Source organism: Rhinoraja longicauda, chromosome 3, assembly GCF_053455715.1.
Source record: "Rhinoraja longicauda isolate Sanriku21f chromosome 3, sRhiLon1.1, whole genome shotgun sequence".
NCBI classification, from domain to species: Eukaryota; Metazoa; Chordata; class Chondrichthyes; order Rajiformes; family Arhynchobatidae; genus Rhinoraja; species Rhinoraja longicauda.
This window is the reverse complement of record NC_135955.1, coordinates 51,457,888-51,472,365: the sequence shown is the minus strand read 5'-3', so window position 1 is coordinate 51,472,365 and position 14,478 is coordinate 51,457,888. Positions and strand designations below refer to the sequence as shown.

Sequence of the window (14,478 nt, the reverse complement as noted above, 5' to 3'; positions counted from 1 at the left end):
GAGATAGAGTTAAATAGCGACAGATATGGAAATATCTTTATTAAAGTATATCGGCCATAATTAATTCAGCGGTGCTTTAGAGGTGAGAACAGATCTTGCCTAGAGAAAGGCCTGATCCTTTACATATGTGATATGCCCTTCACCTTTCACGTTATCATAACATTATTTGGCTAATTCCAGCTGGCACTTTTAAACTGAATCCATACATGTGCTGAAAATAGCACAGATTAGTTTTCACGGGGTTGTTATAGGCTCATGCTGATTAATTCCCAGCTGCTGTGTTTTTTACAGACTGACTCTGAAATGTATGATTTGCACTTCCCATGATGCACACCGGCATACTTAGGATTGCCAAATTTGGACTACACCGTCAGCTTCCATATTGCCACATAAGCCATTGCTAATTAAACTAAGAATGTGAGTTTATAGGCCACTAGCATTAATTGTTAAAGATTACGTTCAAAGAGAATATTTTTAAATAGAGTTGCACTGCTTGTAGGCGATAAGCTCTCATGTTCTGCTTGGCCATCCATGTCTGTGCAATACAGACCCCACACTGCTTTGTAAGCCTGGAAACTCTGCAGCACACTTAGCACACAGAGCTGCAATTGTAGTATCTTCGCATTTCTAGCACATGGGAGAGGGACTGCAGAATCTACTCTTATTCCAAAGATGATGATATTCAAATATTTTGCTGGGGTTTTGCAAAGCAGCCTAGATAGTTAAAAAGTATTGGCTTTGGGAATAGAAAAAAACAAAGGTAAAGCTGCAATGCCAGAATGCAATTATTCAAGTGTGATGAAGCAGAAAATTTAAAGCAGTTCATTGGCACCAAGTCAACAATGAAGCACAGTAATCTCTATTGAACTGACAGTGGATTTTCAAGCCCAGGCTTCTTGCACCTCTCACTGTTGCCAATTTTCTTGCTTCCATTTGAACAAATGTTTTCCTAACAGCCCTCTGAGAGTGTGAAAATGCTCACTGCCGATGTTAATCGTATCAGTTACTGGTGCTGCTAGATTCTTTTATCTTTCTCATTCATCTTTTTATAATTGAAATGAAATAATGAGGCAAATGGAATTTAGATCTGGTATGGCACCAATTTAGCTGCTTTATTAGTTTGATTAAGCATTATTTGGAAATTCGGTTTTATCTGTTTTATAAACGTCTATGCTGAAATAACTTGCACTTTTATCTATTATGCAACAAGTCTGTGATGTTTGATAAGGACTGCATGCAATGACTGCAGTAAAAATACCAACATGTCTTTTCCTTCTCAGTAGTAGAAGCAAGCTTTGTCTTGTCAAGCTCCAATCCACTGTATATTGACGGAAGAGTGCCTGGTCAATAGACAATAGACAATAGGTGCAGGAGGAGGCCATTCGGCCCTTCGAGCCAGCACCGCCATTCAATGTGATCATGGCTGATCATTCTCAATCAGTACCCCGGTCCTGCCTTCTACCCATACCCCCTGACTCCGCTATCCTTAAGAGCTCTATCCAGCTCTCTCTTGAATGCTTTCAGAGAATTGGCCTCCACTGCCTTCTGAGGCAGAGAATTCCAAAGATTCACATCTCTCTGACTGAAAAAGTTTTTCCTCATCTCAGTTCTAAATGGCCTACCCCTTATTCTTAAACTGTTGCCCCTTGTTCTGGACTCCCCCAACATTGGGAACATGTTTCCTGCCTCTAATGTGTCCAACCCCTTAATAATCTTATACGTTTCGATAAGATCTCCTCTCATCCTTCTAAATTCCAGAGTATACAAGCCTAGTCGCTCCAGTCTTTCAACATATGATAGTCCCGCCATTCTGGGAATTAACCTAGTAAACCTACGCTGCACGCCCTCAATAGCAAGAATATCCTTCCTCAAATTTGGAGACCAAAACTGCACACAGTACTCCAGGTGCGGTCTCACTAGGGCCCTGTACAACTGCAGAAGGACCTCTTTGCTCCTATACTCAACTCTTTGCTCCTATACTCCTATACTGATATCCAATGTGATATTGATGGGGATCCATCTACTTTAAATCCATTTAATCAAATTAGCTGTGCCAGGCTGTCTCCTGTACTCAATGATGGAAGAGCCTGGCCAGTACATTGTGTTGATGTGTCCATAGAGACACCAGTCATGCACTGAAGAAAGCCGAGTGACAAGGGTGCGTCTTACACCCTTTATTCTCCTGAAGAAGGGCCCCAACCTGAAACTTTACCAGGAGCCTACCAGGGAGAAGGCAATTCTGGATTTAGTGTTGTGTAATGATCCTGATCTGATAAGGGGACTAGAGGTAAAAGAGCCATTAGGAGGCAGTGATCACAACATGATAAGTTTTACTCTGCAAATGGAAAGGCAGAAGGGAAAATCGGAAGTGTCGGTATTACAGTATAGCAAAGGGGATTACAGAGGCATGAGGCAGGAGCTGGCCAAAATTGACTGGAAGGAGGCCCTAGCAGGGAAGACGGTAGAACAGCAATGGCAGGTATTCCTGGGAATAATACAATACAATACAATACAATATATCTTTATTGTCATTGTACCCAGGGGTACAACGAGATTGGGAATGCGCCTCCCATACGATGCAATAATTTAGGCAATTTAGACAGCAGCAACCCAACGAAACGAAACAGTTGTAACAGTTTTGGACAGGGTAAAGTGCAAGTTGATCTATGCGTTGTGGCCATCCGGCTCAGCAGGACCGGTTCATAGCAGCTATGGCCCTGGGGATGAAACTGTTCCTGAGTCTGGAGGTGCGGGCATAGAAGGCCTTGTATCGTCTGCCCGATGGAAGGAGTTCGAACAGACTGTTGCAGGGGTGTGAAGAGTCTTTGTGGATGCTGGTGGCTTTTCTGAGGCATCGTGTGTTGTAGATGCCCTCCAAGTCTGGTAGCTGTGTTCCGATGGCCCTCTGAGCTCTATGGACTACCCGCTGTAGAGCTTTTCTTTCTGCCTCCGTGCAGCTGAGGTACCACACAGGGATGCCATGCGTTAGGATGCTCTCTATGGTGCAGCGGTAGAAGGTCGTCAGCAGCTGTTGGGGTAGACCAGACTTTTTCAGTGTTCTTAAGTAGAACAGTCTTTGTTGTGCCTTCTTGACCAGCGCAGCAGTGTTATTGGACCATGTTAGGTCCTCCGAAATGTGAGTGCCCAGAAACTTGAAGCTGGACACTCTCTCCACACTGTCCCCGTTGATAGAGATCGGGGCATATTCCCCGTAATGTGACCTACAGAAGTTGATGATCAGCTCCTTGGTCTTGGTGGTATTTAGGGACAGGTTGTTATCCGAGCACCAGTCCGCCAGGTTCTGCACCTCCGCTCTATAGTTTGTTTCATCCCCGTTGGTGATCAGCCCGATCACCGTTGTGTCATCTGCAAACTTGACAATGGTGTTGATGTCGAATGCAGGAACACAGTCGTGTGTGAAGAGGGAGTAGAGCATGGGGCTCAGAACACAGCCCTGTGGTGTGCCGGTACTCAGGGTGATAGTGGAGGACAGGTGCGGGCCCATTCTCACTGCCTGCGGTCGTTCCAGCAGGAAGTCCAGGATCCAGTCACATAATATAAGAAAATAACTGCAGATGCTGGTACAAATCGATTTATTCACAAAATGCTGGAGTAACTCAGCAGGTCAGGCAGCATCTCGGGAGAGAAGGAATGGGTGACGTTTCGGGTCGAGACCCTTCTTCAGACTGATGTCGGGGGTGGGACAAAGGAAGGATATAGGTGGAGACAGGAAGATAGAGGGAGATCTGGGAAGGAGGAGGGGAAGGGAGGGACAGAGGAGCTATCTGAAGTTGGAGAAGTCAACGTTCATACCACCGGGCCGCAAACTGCCCAGGCGAAATATGAGGTGCTGCTCCTCCAATTTCCGGCGGGCCTCACTATGGCACTGGAGGAGGCCCATGACAGAGAGGTCAGACTGGGAATGGGAGGGGGAGTTGAAGTGCTGGGCCACCGGGAGATCAGTGGCGTTAATGCGGACCGAGCGCAGGTGTTCAGCGAAGCGATCGCCGAGCCTGCGCTTGGTTTCGCCGATATAGATGAGTTGACATCTAGAGCAGCGGATGCAATAGATGAGGTTGGAGGAGGTGCAGGTGAACCTCTGTCTCACCTGGAAAGAATGTTTGGGTCCTTTGATGGAGTTGAGGGGGGAGGTAAAGGGACAGGTGTTGCATCTCGTGCGGTTGCAAGGGAAAGTGCCCGGGGTTAGGGTGGTTTGGGTAGGAAGGGACGAGTGGACCAGGGAGTTGCGGAGGGAACGGTCTCTGCGGAATGCAGAGAGGGGAGGGGATGGGAAGATATGGCCAGTGGTGGGGTCCTGTTGTAGGTGACGGAAATGTTGGTGGATGATATGTTGGATCCGCTGGCTGGTGGGGTGGAAGGTGAGAACGAGGGGGATCCTGTCCTTGTTGCGAGTGGGGGGATGGGGAGCAAGAGCGGAGCTGCGGGATGTAGAAGAGACCCTAGTGAGAGCCTCATCTATAATGGAGGAGGGGAAGCCCCGTTTTCTGAAAAACGAGGACATCTCGGAAGCCCTAGTCTGAAACACCTCATCCCGGGCACAGATGCGGCGTAGACGGAGGAATTGGGAGTAGGGGATAGACTTTTTGCAGGGGACCGGGTGGGAAGAAGTGTAGTCCAGATAGCCGTGCGAGTCGGTGGGCTTGTAATAAATGTCCGTCACTAATTTTTCTCCTGTGATGGAGATGGTGAGGTCCAGAAACGGGAGGGAGATGTCAGAGATAGTCCAGGTATATTTAAGGGCAGGATGGAAATTGGAGGTGAAGTGTATAAAGTCAGTGAGTTCTGCATGGGTGCAAGAGGTAGCACCAATGCAGTCGTCGATGTAGCGGAGGTAGAGTTCGGGGATGGGGCCAGTGTACGTCTGGAACAGGGATTGTTCGACGTACCCGACAAAGAGGCAGGCGTAGCTAGGGCCCATGCGAGTGCCCATAGCTACGCCTCTGGTTTGGAGGAAGTGGGAGGAGTCAAAGGAGAAGTTGTTGACGAGCTGAGGCCTAGCTGGTGGAGTTTGGTGATGAGCTTGGTGGGGATGACCGTGTTGAAGGCGGAGCTATAGTCTATGAATAGTCTATGAATAGCATCCTCACGTACATGCCCTGTCTCTCTAGGTGAGTCAGGACAGTGTGAAGAGCCAGAGAGATGGCGTCCTCTGTGGATCTATTTGCCCTGTATGCAAATTGATGTGGGTCCAGTGAGTCAGGGATGCTGGATTTGATGTGTGAGAGGACCAGCCTCTCAAATCACTTCATGACTATCGGCGTTAGGGCAACCGGGCGGTAGTCGTTCAGGTTGGAGATCTTTGCTTTTTTCGGCACCGGAACTATGATAGCTGACTTCAGGCACTTGGGGACTGTAGCCAGAGATAATGACAGGTTAAAGATCCTGGTGAATACCTCAGCCAGCTGTTCAGCACAGTCCTTCAGTACCCTTCCTTGAACTCCATCCGGTCCTGCAACCTTGCGTGGGTTGACCCTTTGCAGAGCGCGTTGTACCTCCTGTGTGCTCAGTTGCAAGACCTGTCCCACCGCCTTGGCTGGGGTTCTTTCACTCAAGGTGGTTTTGCCAGTTTCAAAGCGGGCAAAGAAGGTGTTAAGCTCGTTGGTCAGTGCCATATCGCTGTGGGGGCAGGCAGGGCTGCTCTTGTAGCCAGTGATGTCCCTGACACCCTGCCACATGCTTCTGGTGTCCGTGGTGTTGAAGTGGTCTTCCACCCGTTGCCTATGGGTGTCTTTGGCCCTTTTAATACCTTTGCTCAGGTGTGATCTGGCAACAATGTATGCTGAAGTGTCACCAGATTTAAAGGCATTGTTGCGTGCCCTCAGCAGGTTCTGTACCTCCTTGTTCATCCAGGGTTTCCGGTTTGGGAACATCTTTATGTCCTTGTCCTCCGTGACATTCTCCACACAGCAGTTGATGTAGGAGAGCACAGTGGATGCGTATTCCTCCAAGTCTACCTCTGAACCGTAGGTGGCCTGTTGTGCAAACAGGTCCCAGTCGGTGCGATCAAAGCAGTCCTGGAGTTGTAGGGTGGCATCCTCGGGCCATATTTTGACCGTCTTTATTGTGGGTTTGGTCTTGCGGATGAGGGGTTTGTATGCGGGCAGTAGAAACAGTGAGAGGTGATCGGATTGTGGTTGCAGGATCAATTTATCCCAAAGAGGCGGAAAGACTCTAAGGGGAGTAAGAGACACCTGTGGCTGACAAGGGAAGTCAAGGACAGCATAAAAATTAAGGAGAGGAAGTATAATATAATAATATAATAATAATAATAAGCATTTATTTTATATAGCGCCTTATCGGGTGCTCAAAGCGCTTTACAAAAACAATCAACATAAAAACAAACAGACAAACTATCCTAACGGAAAAGCGGCGAATAAACAACGCCAGCGTCCTCTCACGTCAGGGTCCGGCAGTAGACAACAAAAAAGCACAGGACACACAGATACAATTTTTACACAAACAGCCATCACAGTGATTGCTCTAGGCATACCCTCACTGTGATGGAAGGCAAAGTCTTATCTCCTCCTCATTCTTCTCCCGTGGAGCCACGAGGTGATCGAGGCTCGCAACTTTTTGAAGCCCCCACCGGGCGATGGAAAGTCCCAGGGCCGAGCCGAGCAGGCCGATGAAAGTCCTGAGCCCCCACTGGGCGATGGAAAGTCCCAGGGCCGAGCCGAGCAGGCCGATGAAAGTCCTGAGCCCCCACCGGGCGATGGAAAGTGCTGCGGCCAGGCCACGCAGGGCGATGAGGGGCCTGCGAGCGGGTCGATCATACCTCGCACTTCGGGGCGGTCGAAGCTGCTACGGCTGGAGCTCCCAAAAACCGGTCGCCAGCCAGGGACCTGCGAACTCCCGATGTTGCGGTCTGCAGGGCCCATGGCCGAAGCCTCCGAGATTTTAAGTCCAGGCCCTGCGACCGGAGTCTTCAAGGTCGATCCCAGCTGGAGGCCGCCGACTCCACGATGTTAGGCCGTAGCGCGAACGGAGATACGACACGGTAAAGGTCGCATCTCCGTTGAGGAAGAGATTAGAAAAAAGGTTTCCCCCAACCCCCCCACCACCCCCCCCACATACACAGAGTTAAAAATAGAACAAAACGTACATTAAACGATGACAATAGACAAAAAACAAAAAAAAGACAGAGAGACTGCCGGTGAGCCGCAGCTGCAGAACACAGCCACGCCCCTTAATATAAGTATAACATAGCAAAGAAGAGTGGGAAGACAGAGGATTGGGACTCTTTTAAAGAGCAACAAAAGTTAACTAAAAAGGCAATACGGGGAGAAAAGATGAGGTACGAGAATAAACTAGCCAATAATATAAAGGAGGATAGCAAAAGTTTTTTTAGGTACGTGAAGAGGAAAAAAATAGTCACGGCAAATGTGGGTCCCTTGAAGACAGAAGCAGGGGAATTTATTATGGGGAACAAAGGAATGGCAGACGAGTTAAACCGTTACTTTGGATCTGTCTTTACTGAGGAAGATACACACAATCTCCCAAATGTTCTAGGGGCCGGAGAACCTAGGGTGATGGAGGAACTGAAGGAAATCCACATTAGGCAGGAAATGGTTTTGGGTAGACTGATGGGACTGAAGGCTGATAAATCCCCAGGGCCTGATGGTCTGCATCCCAGGGTACTTAAGGAGGTGGCTCAAGAAATAGTAGAAGCATTGGAGATCATTTTTCAATGTTCTATAGATTCAGGATCAGTTCCTGTGGATTGGAGGATAGCAAATGTTATCCCACTTTTTAAGAAAGGAGGGAGAGAGAAAACGGGTAATTATAGACCAGTTAGTCCGACATCAGTGGTGGGGAAGATGCTGGAGTCAATTATAAAAGACGAAATTGCTGAGCATTTGGATAGCAGTAACAGGATCATTCCGAGTCGGCATGGATTTACGAAGGGGAAATCATGCTTGACAAATCTACTGGAATTTTTTGAGGATGAAACTAGGAAAATTGACAGGGGAGAGTCAGTGGATGTGGTGTACCTCGACTTTCAGAAAGCCTTCGACAAGGTCCCACATAGGAGATTAGTGGGCAAAATTAGAGCACATGGTATTGGGGGTAGGGTACTGACATGGATAGAAAATTGGTTGACAGACAGAAAGCAAAGAGTGGGGATAAATGGGTCCCTTTCGGCATGGCAGGCAGTGACCAGTGGGGTACCGCAAGGTTCGGTGCTGGGAACCTAGCTATTTACGATATACATTAATGACTTAGATGAAGGGATTAAAAGGACCATTAGCAAATTTGCAGATGATACTAAGCTGGGGGGTAGTGTGAATTGTGAGGAAGATGCAATAAGGCTGCAGGGTGACTTGGACAGGTTTTGTGAGTGGGCGGATACATGGCAGATGCAGTTTAATGTAGATAAGTGTGAGGTTATTCACTTTGGAAGTAAGAATAGAAAGGCAGATTATTATCTGAATGGTGTCAAGTTAGGAAGAGGGGATGTTCAACGAGATCAGGGTCTCCTAGTGCATCAGTCACTGAAAGGAAGCATGCAGGTACAGCAGGCAGTGAAGAAAGCAAATGGAATGTTGGCCTTCATAACAAGAGGAGTTGAGTATAGGAGCAAAGAGGTCCTTCTACAGTTGTACCGGGCCCTGGTGAGACCGCACCTGGAGTACTATGTGCACTTTTGGTCTCCAAATTTGAGGAAGGATATTCTTGCTATTGAGGGCGTGCAGCATAGGTTCACTAGGTTAATTCCCGGAATGGCGGGACTGTCGTATGTTGAAAGGCTGGAGCAATTAGGCTTGTATACACTGGAATTTAGAAGGATGAGGGGGGATCTTATTGAAACATATAAGATAATTAGGGGATTGGACACATTAGAGGCAGGAAACATGTTCCCAATGTTGGGGGAGTCCAGAACAAGAGGCCACAGTTTAAGAATAAGGGGTAGGCCATTTAGAACGAAGATGAGGAAGAACTTTTTCAGTCAGAGAGTGGTGAAGGTGTGGAATTCTCTGCCTCAGAAGGCAGTGGAGGCCAGTTCGTTGGATTCTTTCAAGAGAGAGCTGGATAGAGCTCTTAAGGATAGCGGAGTGAGGGGGTATGGGGAGAAGGCAGGAACGGGGTACTGATTGAGAGTGATCTGCCATGATCGCATTGAATGGCGGTGCTGGCTCGAAGGGCTGAATGGCCTACTCCTGCACCTATTGTCTATTGTCTATTGTCTTTACCTATCCATGTTCTCCAGGGATACTGCCTGACCTGCTGAATTACTCTCGCACTTTGTGTCTTTTTTTTTGTCTTTATCAGGGCACACCTTGAAAATATACCTTCCTCCTCTATCCCTCCCTCTGGCTTTACATTTCCCTCCTCTTTCACTTCTCTTCTCTCCTTATCTGAAACCCTAGCTCTAGCCTTTGTCCACACACCTGGCAATCAAAACTCCCCTCACCTGTATCCACCTATCACTTACCAGGCTTTGTCCCATCTCTTTTCCAGCTTTCTCCCCCCACCACACTCAGCCTGAAGAAGGGCCCTGCCTGTAACATCACCTGTCCATGTCCTCCAGAGATGCTGCTTGACCTGCTGAGTTACTCCATCACTTTGTGTTCTAGGCAAGATTCCAGCATTTGCAGTCCGTTGTGTCTCCGTATTGCCAAAGTTATACCCTCACAACGTTATTTCCTTTAGTTATCTTAGGACAAAGTATCTACATGATGTCCAGTCATTAACCTTATCCCACACTGGGGTACAAATTTGTTATTTATCTTCCCACCAAATGCTCACATTGATTGTGGACATGTTTACGAAGGTCTATTTGCTCCATCAACTAATTTCTCAGCATGATTTATCTGTTAGTTAAATCAGTTAGGAACTAGATTTCATAAATAAACCCAAACCAAGCTCTCATCATAGTCACCAGTGGGACTCCAATAGTCCTTTAGTTGAACCTCCGAGATCTCTGTGCTCTGCGCACTCTGGCTTTCTATACAGATTACATTTTAGCAGCTTTGCCGCTGGTCATTATTCAGTTTTGCTGATGGGAAACTTGCCGGGCACACATGCACTGACAATAATTGCTGCTGAATATATTGATTAATCACAAATCTAAATATCCAGTGATCCCAGGTTTTAACGGGTAAAACTAGAGCTTCTTTGGGCTAACTGCTCTGTCATCTCTGGTCTCACTTACATACGCATGTTGAGGAAACATGCATCTCGTTACACAAGATGTGCTAACGAGAGGGATACGATGATGCAAACAGTGGAACTGGTAGGATGCCTAGGGTGGGGGAGAGAAGGGGGAGGGGACAGGGAATGCAGGAGTTACTTGAAATTCGAGAAATCAACGTTCATACTGCTTAGGTTGTAAGCTGCCCAAGAAATACGAGGTGCTGTTCCTCCAATTTGTGTGTGGCCTCACTCTGACAGTGGAAGAGGCCCAGGATAAAAAGGTCAGTATGGGAAGGGAAGTTGAAATGTATATAGGAACAGATGTGTGAGGTAATAAAAGATTCAAATAACAATTTATCAAATGGTTTAAAAAAAATCCAAACTCAATGCTGGAGGAACTCAGCGGGTCAGACAACATCTGTGGAGGGAATGGACAGGCAATATTTCGAGTCGAAACCTGTCTTCAGACTGAAATGTTAACCCTCCATTCCCTCCACAGATGCTGCCTGTCCCATTGAGTCCCTCCAGCACTTTGGGTTTTACTCAACATTCTTGCATCTGCAATTCCTTGTCTCTATATTACTGCTCCATTCCAAAATCTCAAGAAAATATTTTTTGCACTTGGCTTAAAATGACGAGGAGATATCTATCATCAAACTCAGTTAAACCTGGGCTCAATGCATGTATTTTACAGATGGTCTGCTAAATAAGTACTTTTCATTTTTGATATCTTCTATGCCAGGTAATTGTATAACCAATGAATATGTTGCAAAGTAATAGTAAGCAAGATTTTGGAATAATTCAGCAGGTTATGTGTAAAGAGCTATGCATCATGAAGAAATTATTGTGAACAAAACATCCCATTATATCTGTTCTTCATTATTTCTGTATTCTTACATCAAAATATTTTTCAAGGTCTATGGATCATTGCAATCTGATGTTATAAATACTTGTAGAGTTGCTGCTTTACAGCCCCAGAGATCTGGATTCGGTCCAGATTACGGGTGCTATCTGTGTGGAGTTTGCGTGTTCTCCCTGTGACTGCAAGAGTTTTCTCCAGGTGCTCCGGTTTCTTCCCACGTCTCAAAGACTAGCGGGTTATTTCACTTCTGTTAATTGTTCCTAGTGTGTAGGATAGAACTAGTGATTGTTGGTTGGCATGGACTCGGTGGGCCGAATGACCCGTTTCCATGCTGTATCTCCAAACTAAACAAAACTAAATGTGTTTTTAAGTAGATAATGAATGCTATAACAACATCAACTTGTTCTTTTTCTTTTAAGGAAAGTCAGGAGTTCAGAAGACCAAAGGATTACTTAGTGCCAGATATAAATATCAACCAAGAAAATGGTTGAGAGGGTAAATCACCTTCCCTATTTCTACGGCAGTATCACACGAGATGAAGCAGAGAGCTTCCTGATGCAGGCTGGAATGGCTGATGGCCTCTATCTTTTACGCCAGAGTCGCAGCTACCTTGGGGGCTTTGCCTTGTCTGTGGCATATGGCAAGAAGTGCCATCATTACACAATAGAAAGAGAATTAAGTGGAAATTATTACATATCCGGAGGAAAGTCCCACCAAAGTCCTGTGGACGTCTGTGAGTACCACACTGAAGAAACTGATGGCCTTGTCTGCCTTCTGAAAAGACCCTGTAATCGACCAAGTGGAATTGAACCAAAATCAGGACCTTTCGAACACCTGAAAGACCATTTGATCAGGGAATATGTTCAACAGACGTGGAACTTGAAGGTAACAAAGACTTCCTTTTGGTATTGTGTTTGTGTGTTTGAGTTAGCTATATATATAGGAGTTTTGCATAATTCATTAGCTCTCTAAATCTCATAGATTTTCTCTTGTGCAAATAAAAGGAAACAAAAGCCAGGTTCAAACATTGTACGACATGAAAGCTGGAGTAATTCAATGGGTCAGACACAAAAAACTGGAGTAACTCAACGGGTCAGAGAGCATCTCTGGAGAAAAGGAATAGGTGACATTTTGGGTCGAGACCCTTCTTCTGCCTGAGAGTCAGGGCATAGCATAGTAGAGAGTCTGATTTAGTTGAGGAATGCAGCTAAGATCTTCAAGTTAAGTCGCATTTATTGTTTTATGGCGAGGTACAGGTGCAATGAAGATCTTGCTCGCAGCAGCATCGCAGCAGCATCGCAGCAGCATCGCAGCAGCATCACAGACGTGTCAACTTGAATAACACACAAACATAAATTATACATATTACACAAGACAGTGAAAGAGGAAGACAAGTGTGCCAGACAAGACATAGTCATAGAGTGATACAGTATCGAAATAGGCCCTTTGGCCCAACTTGCCCACACTGGCCAACGTGTCCAAGCTACACTAATCCCACCTGCCTGCGCTTGGCCCATACCCCGCCAAACCTGTCCAATCCATGTACCTGTCTAACTGATTCTTAAATGATGGGATAGTCCCAGCCTCAACTACCTCTTCTGGCAACTTGTTCAATACACCCGCCACCCTTTGTGTGAAAAGGTTACCCCTCGGATTCCTATTAAATCTTTTCCCCTTCACCTTGATCCTATGTCCTCTGGTCCTAGATTCCCCAACTCTGGGCAAGAGACTCTGTACATCTACCCGATCTATTCCTCGCATGATTTTGTACACCACTATAAGATTACCTCATCTTACTCAACCTCTCCCTATAGCTCACACCCTCTAGTCCTGGCACCATCCTCGTAAATCTTTTCTAAACCCTTTTCTTTTGCAAAATTTAATTTGGAAACAAGTTTATGGTAGTGCAGGAGATGATCCATCGTGTTACATTGTTGAAATAGATAATTAAACTCCCCAACACCGTGTGGTCACAGGGAGAACATAGAAACTCTGCACAGACAGCACCTGTAGTCAGGGTCAAACCTGGGTTTCTGGCGCTTTAAGGCCTGATGATATGTTTCTTTTCATCCGATGGTCCAGAGCAGAGTGAAGATTAGTCAGATAGCATCTGCTGTTGACTAGTGGTGATTGGCAAACTGACTGATTTAGGTCATTTCTTAGGCAAAGCTATTACATACCCATTATTACTAATCTGAGGCAGGATTATTACAATTCAGTTATGCATGGAAGATGGTTTTGATATATTTTGCTTTATAACAATTTACTCACTCAGATTTTATCACAAAATGATGGTGAGTTAATTCACATGCCGTTACTGACGATGATTTTGTCTGGCAACACATGGTGTTGATAAAGTCCCATGAAGTGTGAATCAGTGCAAGTTGCTAAATGATTTGTGCCATTGCTAAATTACACATTACACACATGGCCTTGGAAGAGTTACCAATGGCACCTTTACATATGTACCGGATTTCAATAGTAAACAGAATAGTGCCAGAGGACTGGAGAAATAGTGATGTGAGTCCATGTATCTTTAATAGGAAGAAAAATACAAGGAATGCAAGATATCAACATAAAAACGATTCTTTAATTACAGATGTTATAGAAAAACAGCTAGATGCTGACAAAAGTCACTGAGATCCAGAAGGGGAGGACGTGCTTTACTATTGGAGACACAAGGAACTGCAGATGCTGGTATCTTGAGTGAACAACTATGCTGGATTAACTCAGTGAGGCAGGCAACATCTCTGGAGGGAGTGGACAGGTGTAGCAAGGGGACTTCTCCCCCAACTGCAGTATGAAGAAGAGTTCCCACCTGAAGCACCTAACCATTCCCTACACTGCATTTCTTAACCGGAGTTCCCTGGAACCCTAGGGTTCCGCGAGAGGTCGCTAGGGGTTCCGAGAGAAATAGTGATAAATAGGCTAATCATATGTAAATGCGTTTTGAGTCATTTTTGTGTTTAATTTCATATTCGTAGTTTTATTATACATGTACGGCATATTCTTTGGTATTATAGTAAAGCCTTCAACCTGTTATATCTTTTAAAAGTATAATAATCATAGGGAATATATTGAGCGACGTTTATAGGACGCCAGTGTGAAACGGCCTTTAGTGGACAGGAGCGGTACGTGACGGATTTGTGTATCATCAAGTGACTCACTTGAGTACAGATGCATGCACGGTCTCCATCAGTCCTGTTTGTGGAGTGGCGTGCAGGTACAGTCCCTCATTCACCCACGTTATTTAGTAATTTTTGCTCATCATTTAGGGATGTTATATGAATTTTTAAAATTTTAAGTATGTTTATGTTTATTTTTGTTTATGAAAAGTTTATGTGTATTGTTTTTTCTCTCTCTCTCTCTTTCTCTCTCCTTTCAGTTGAAGATGAAATCCCTGTGTTTATCTAAAGTTTGACCTCGAATTAAGTATTTGTCTACCAAAAGACAAATACAGG

At 45.6% G+C, this 14,478-nt stretch overlaps 1 protein-coding gene and 1 long non-coding RNA gene across 4 annotated transcripts in view; one reads left to right on the top strand and one right to left on the bottom strand.

Annotated features, from left to right (window-relative positions):
- The window catches only part of syk (spleen tyrosine kinase), a 131,611-nt gene that overhangs the window by 61,671 nt on the left and 55,462 nt on the right, over positions 1-14,478 (top strand). For all 3 annotated transcript variants that reach the window (XM_078396102.1, XM_078396103.1, XM_078396100.1), the window contains exon 2: positions 11,437-11,902. In XM_078396102.1, coding sequence (XP_078252228.1) covers positions 11,501-11,902 — 402 coding nt within the window. In that variant the 5' untranslated portion in view covers positions 11,437-11,500. The remainder of the gene's footprint in view (positions 1-11,436; positions 11,903-14,478) is intronic.
- The window catches only part of LOC144591990 (uncharacterized), a 46,821-nt gene continuing 44,585 nt past the window's right edge, over positions 12,243-14,478 (bottom strand). Inside the window, exon 4 of the long non-coding RNA XR_013547054.1 lies at positions 12,243-12,350. This is a non-coding gene — a long non-coding RNA (uncharacterized LOC144591990). The remainder of the gene's footprint in view (positions 12,351-14,478) is intronic.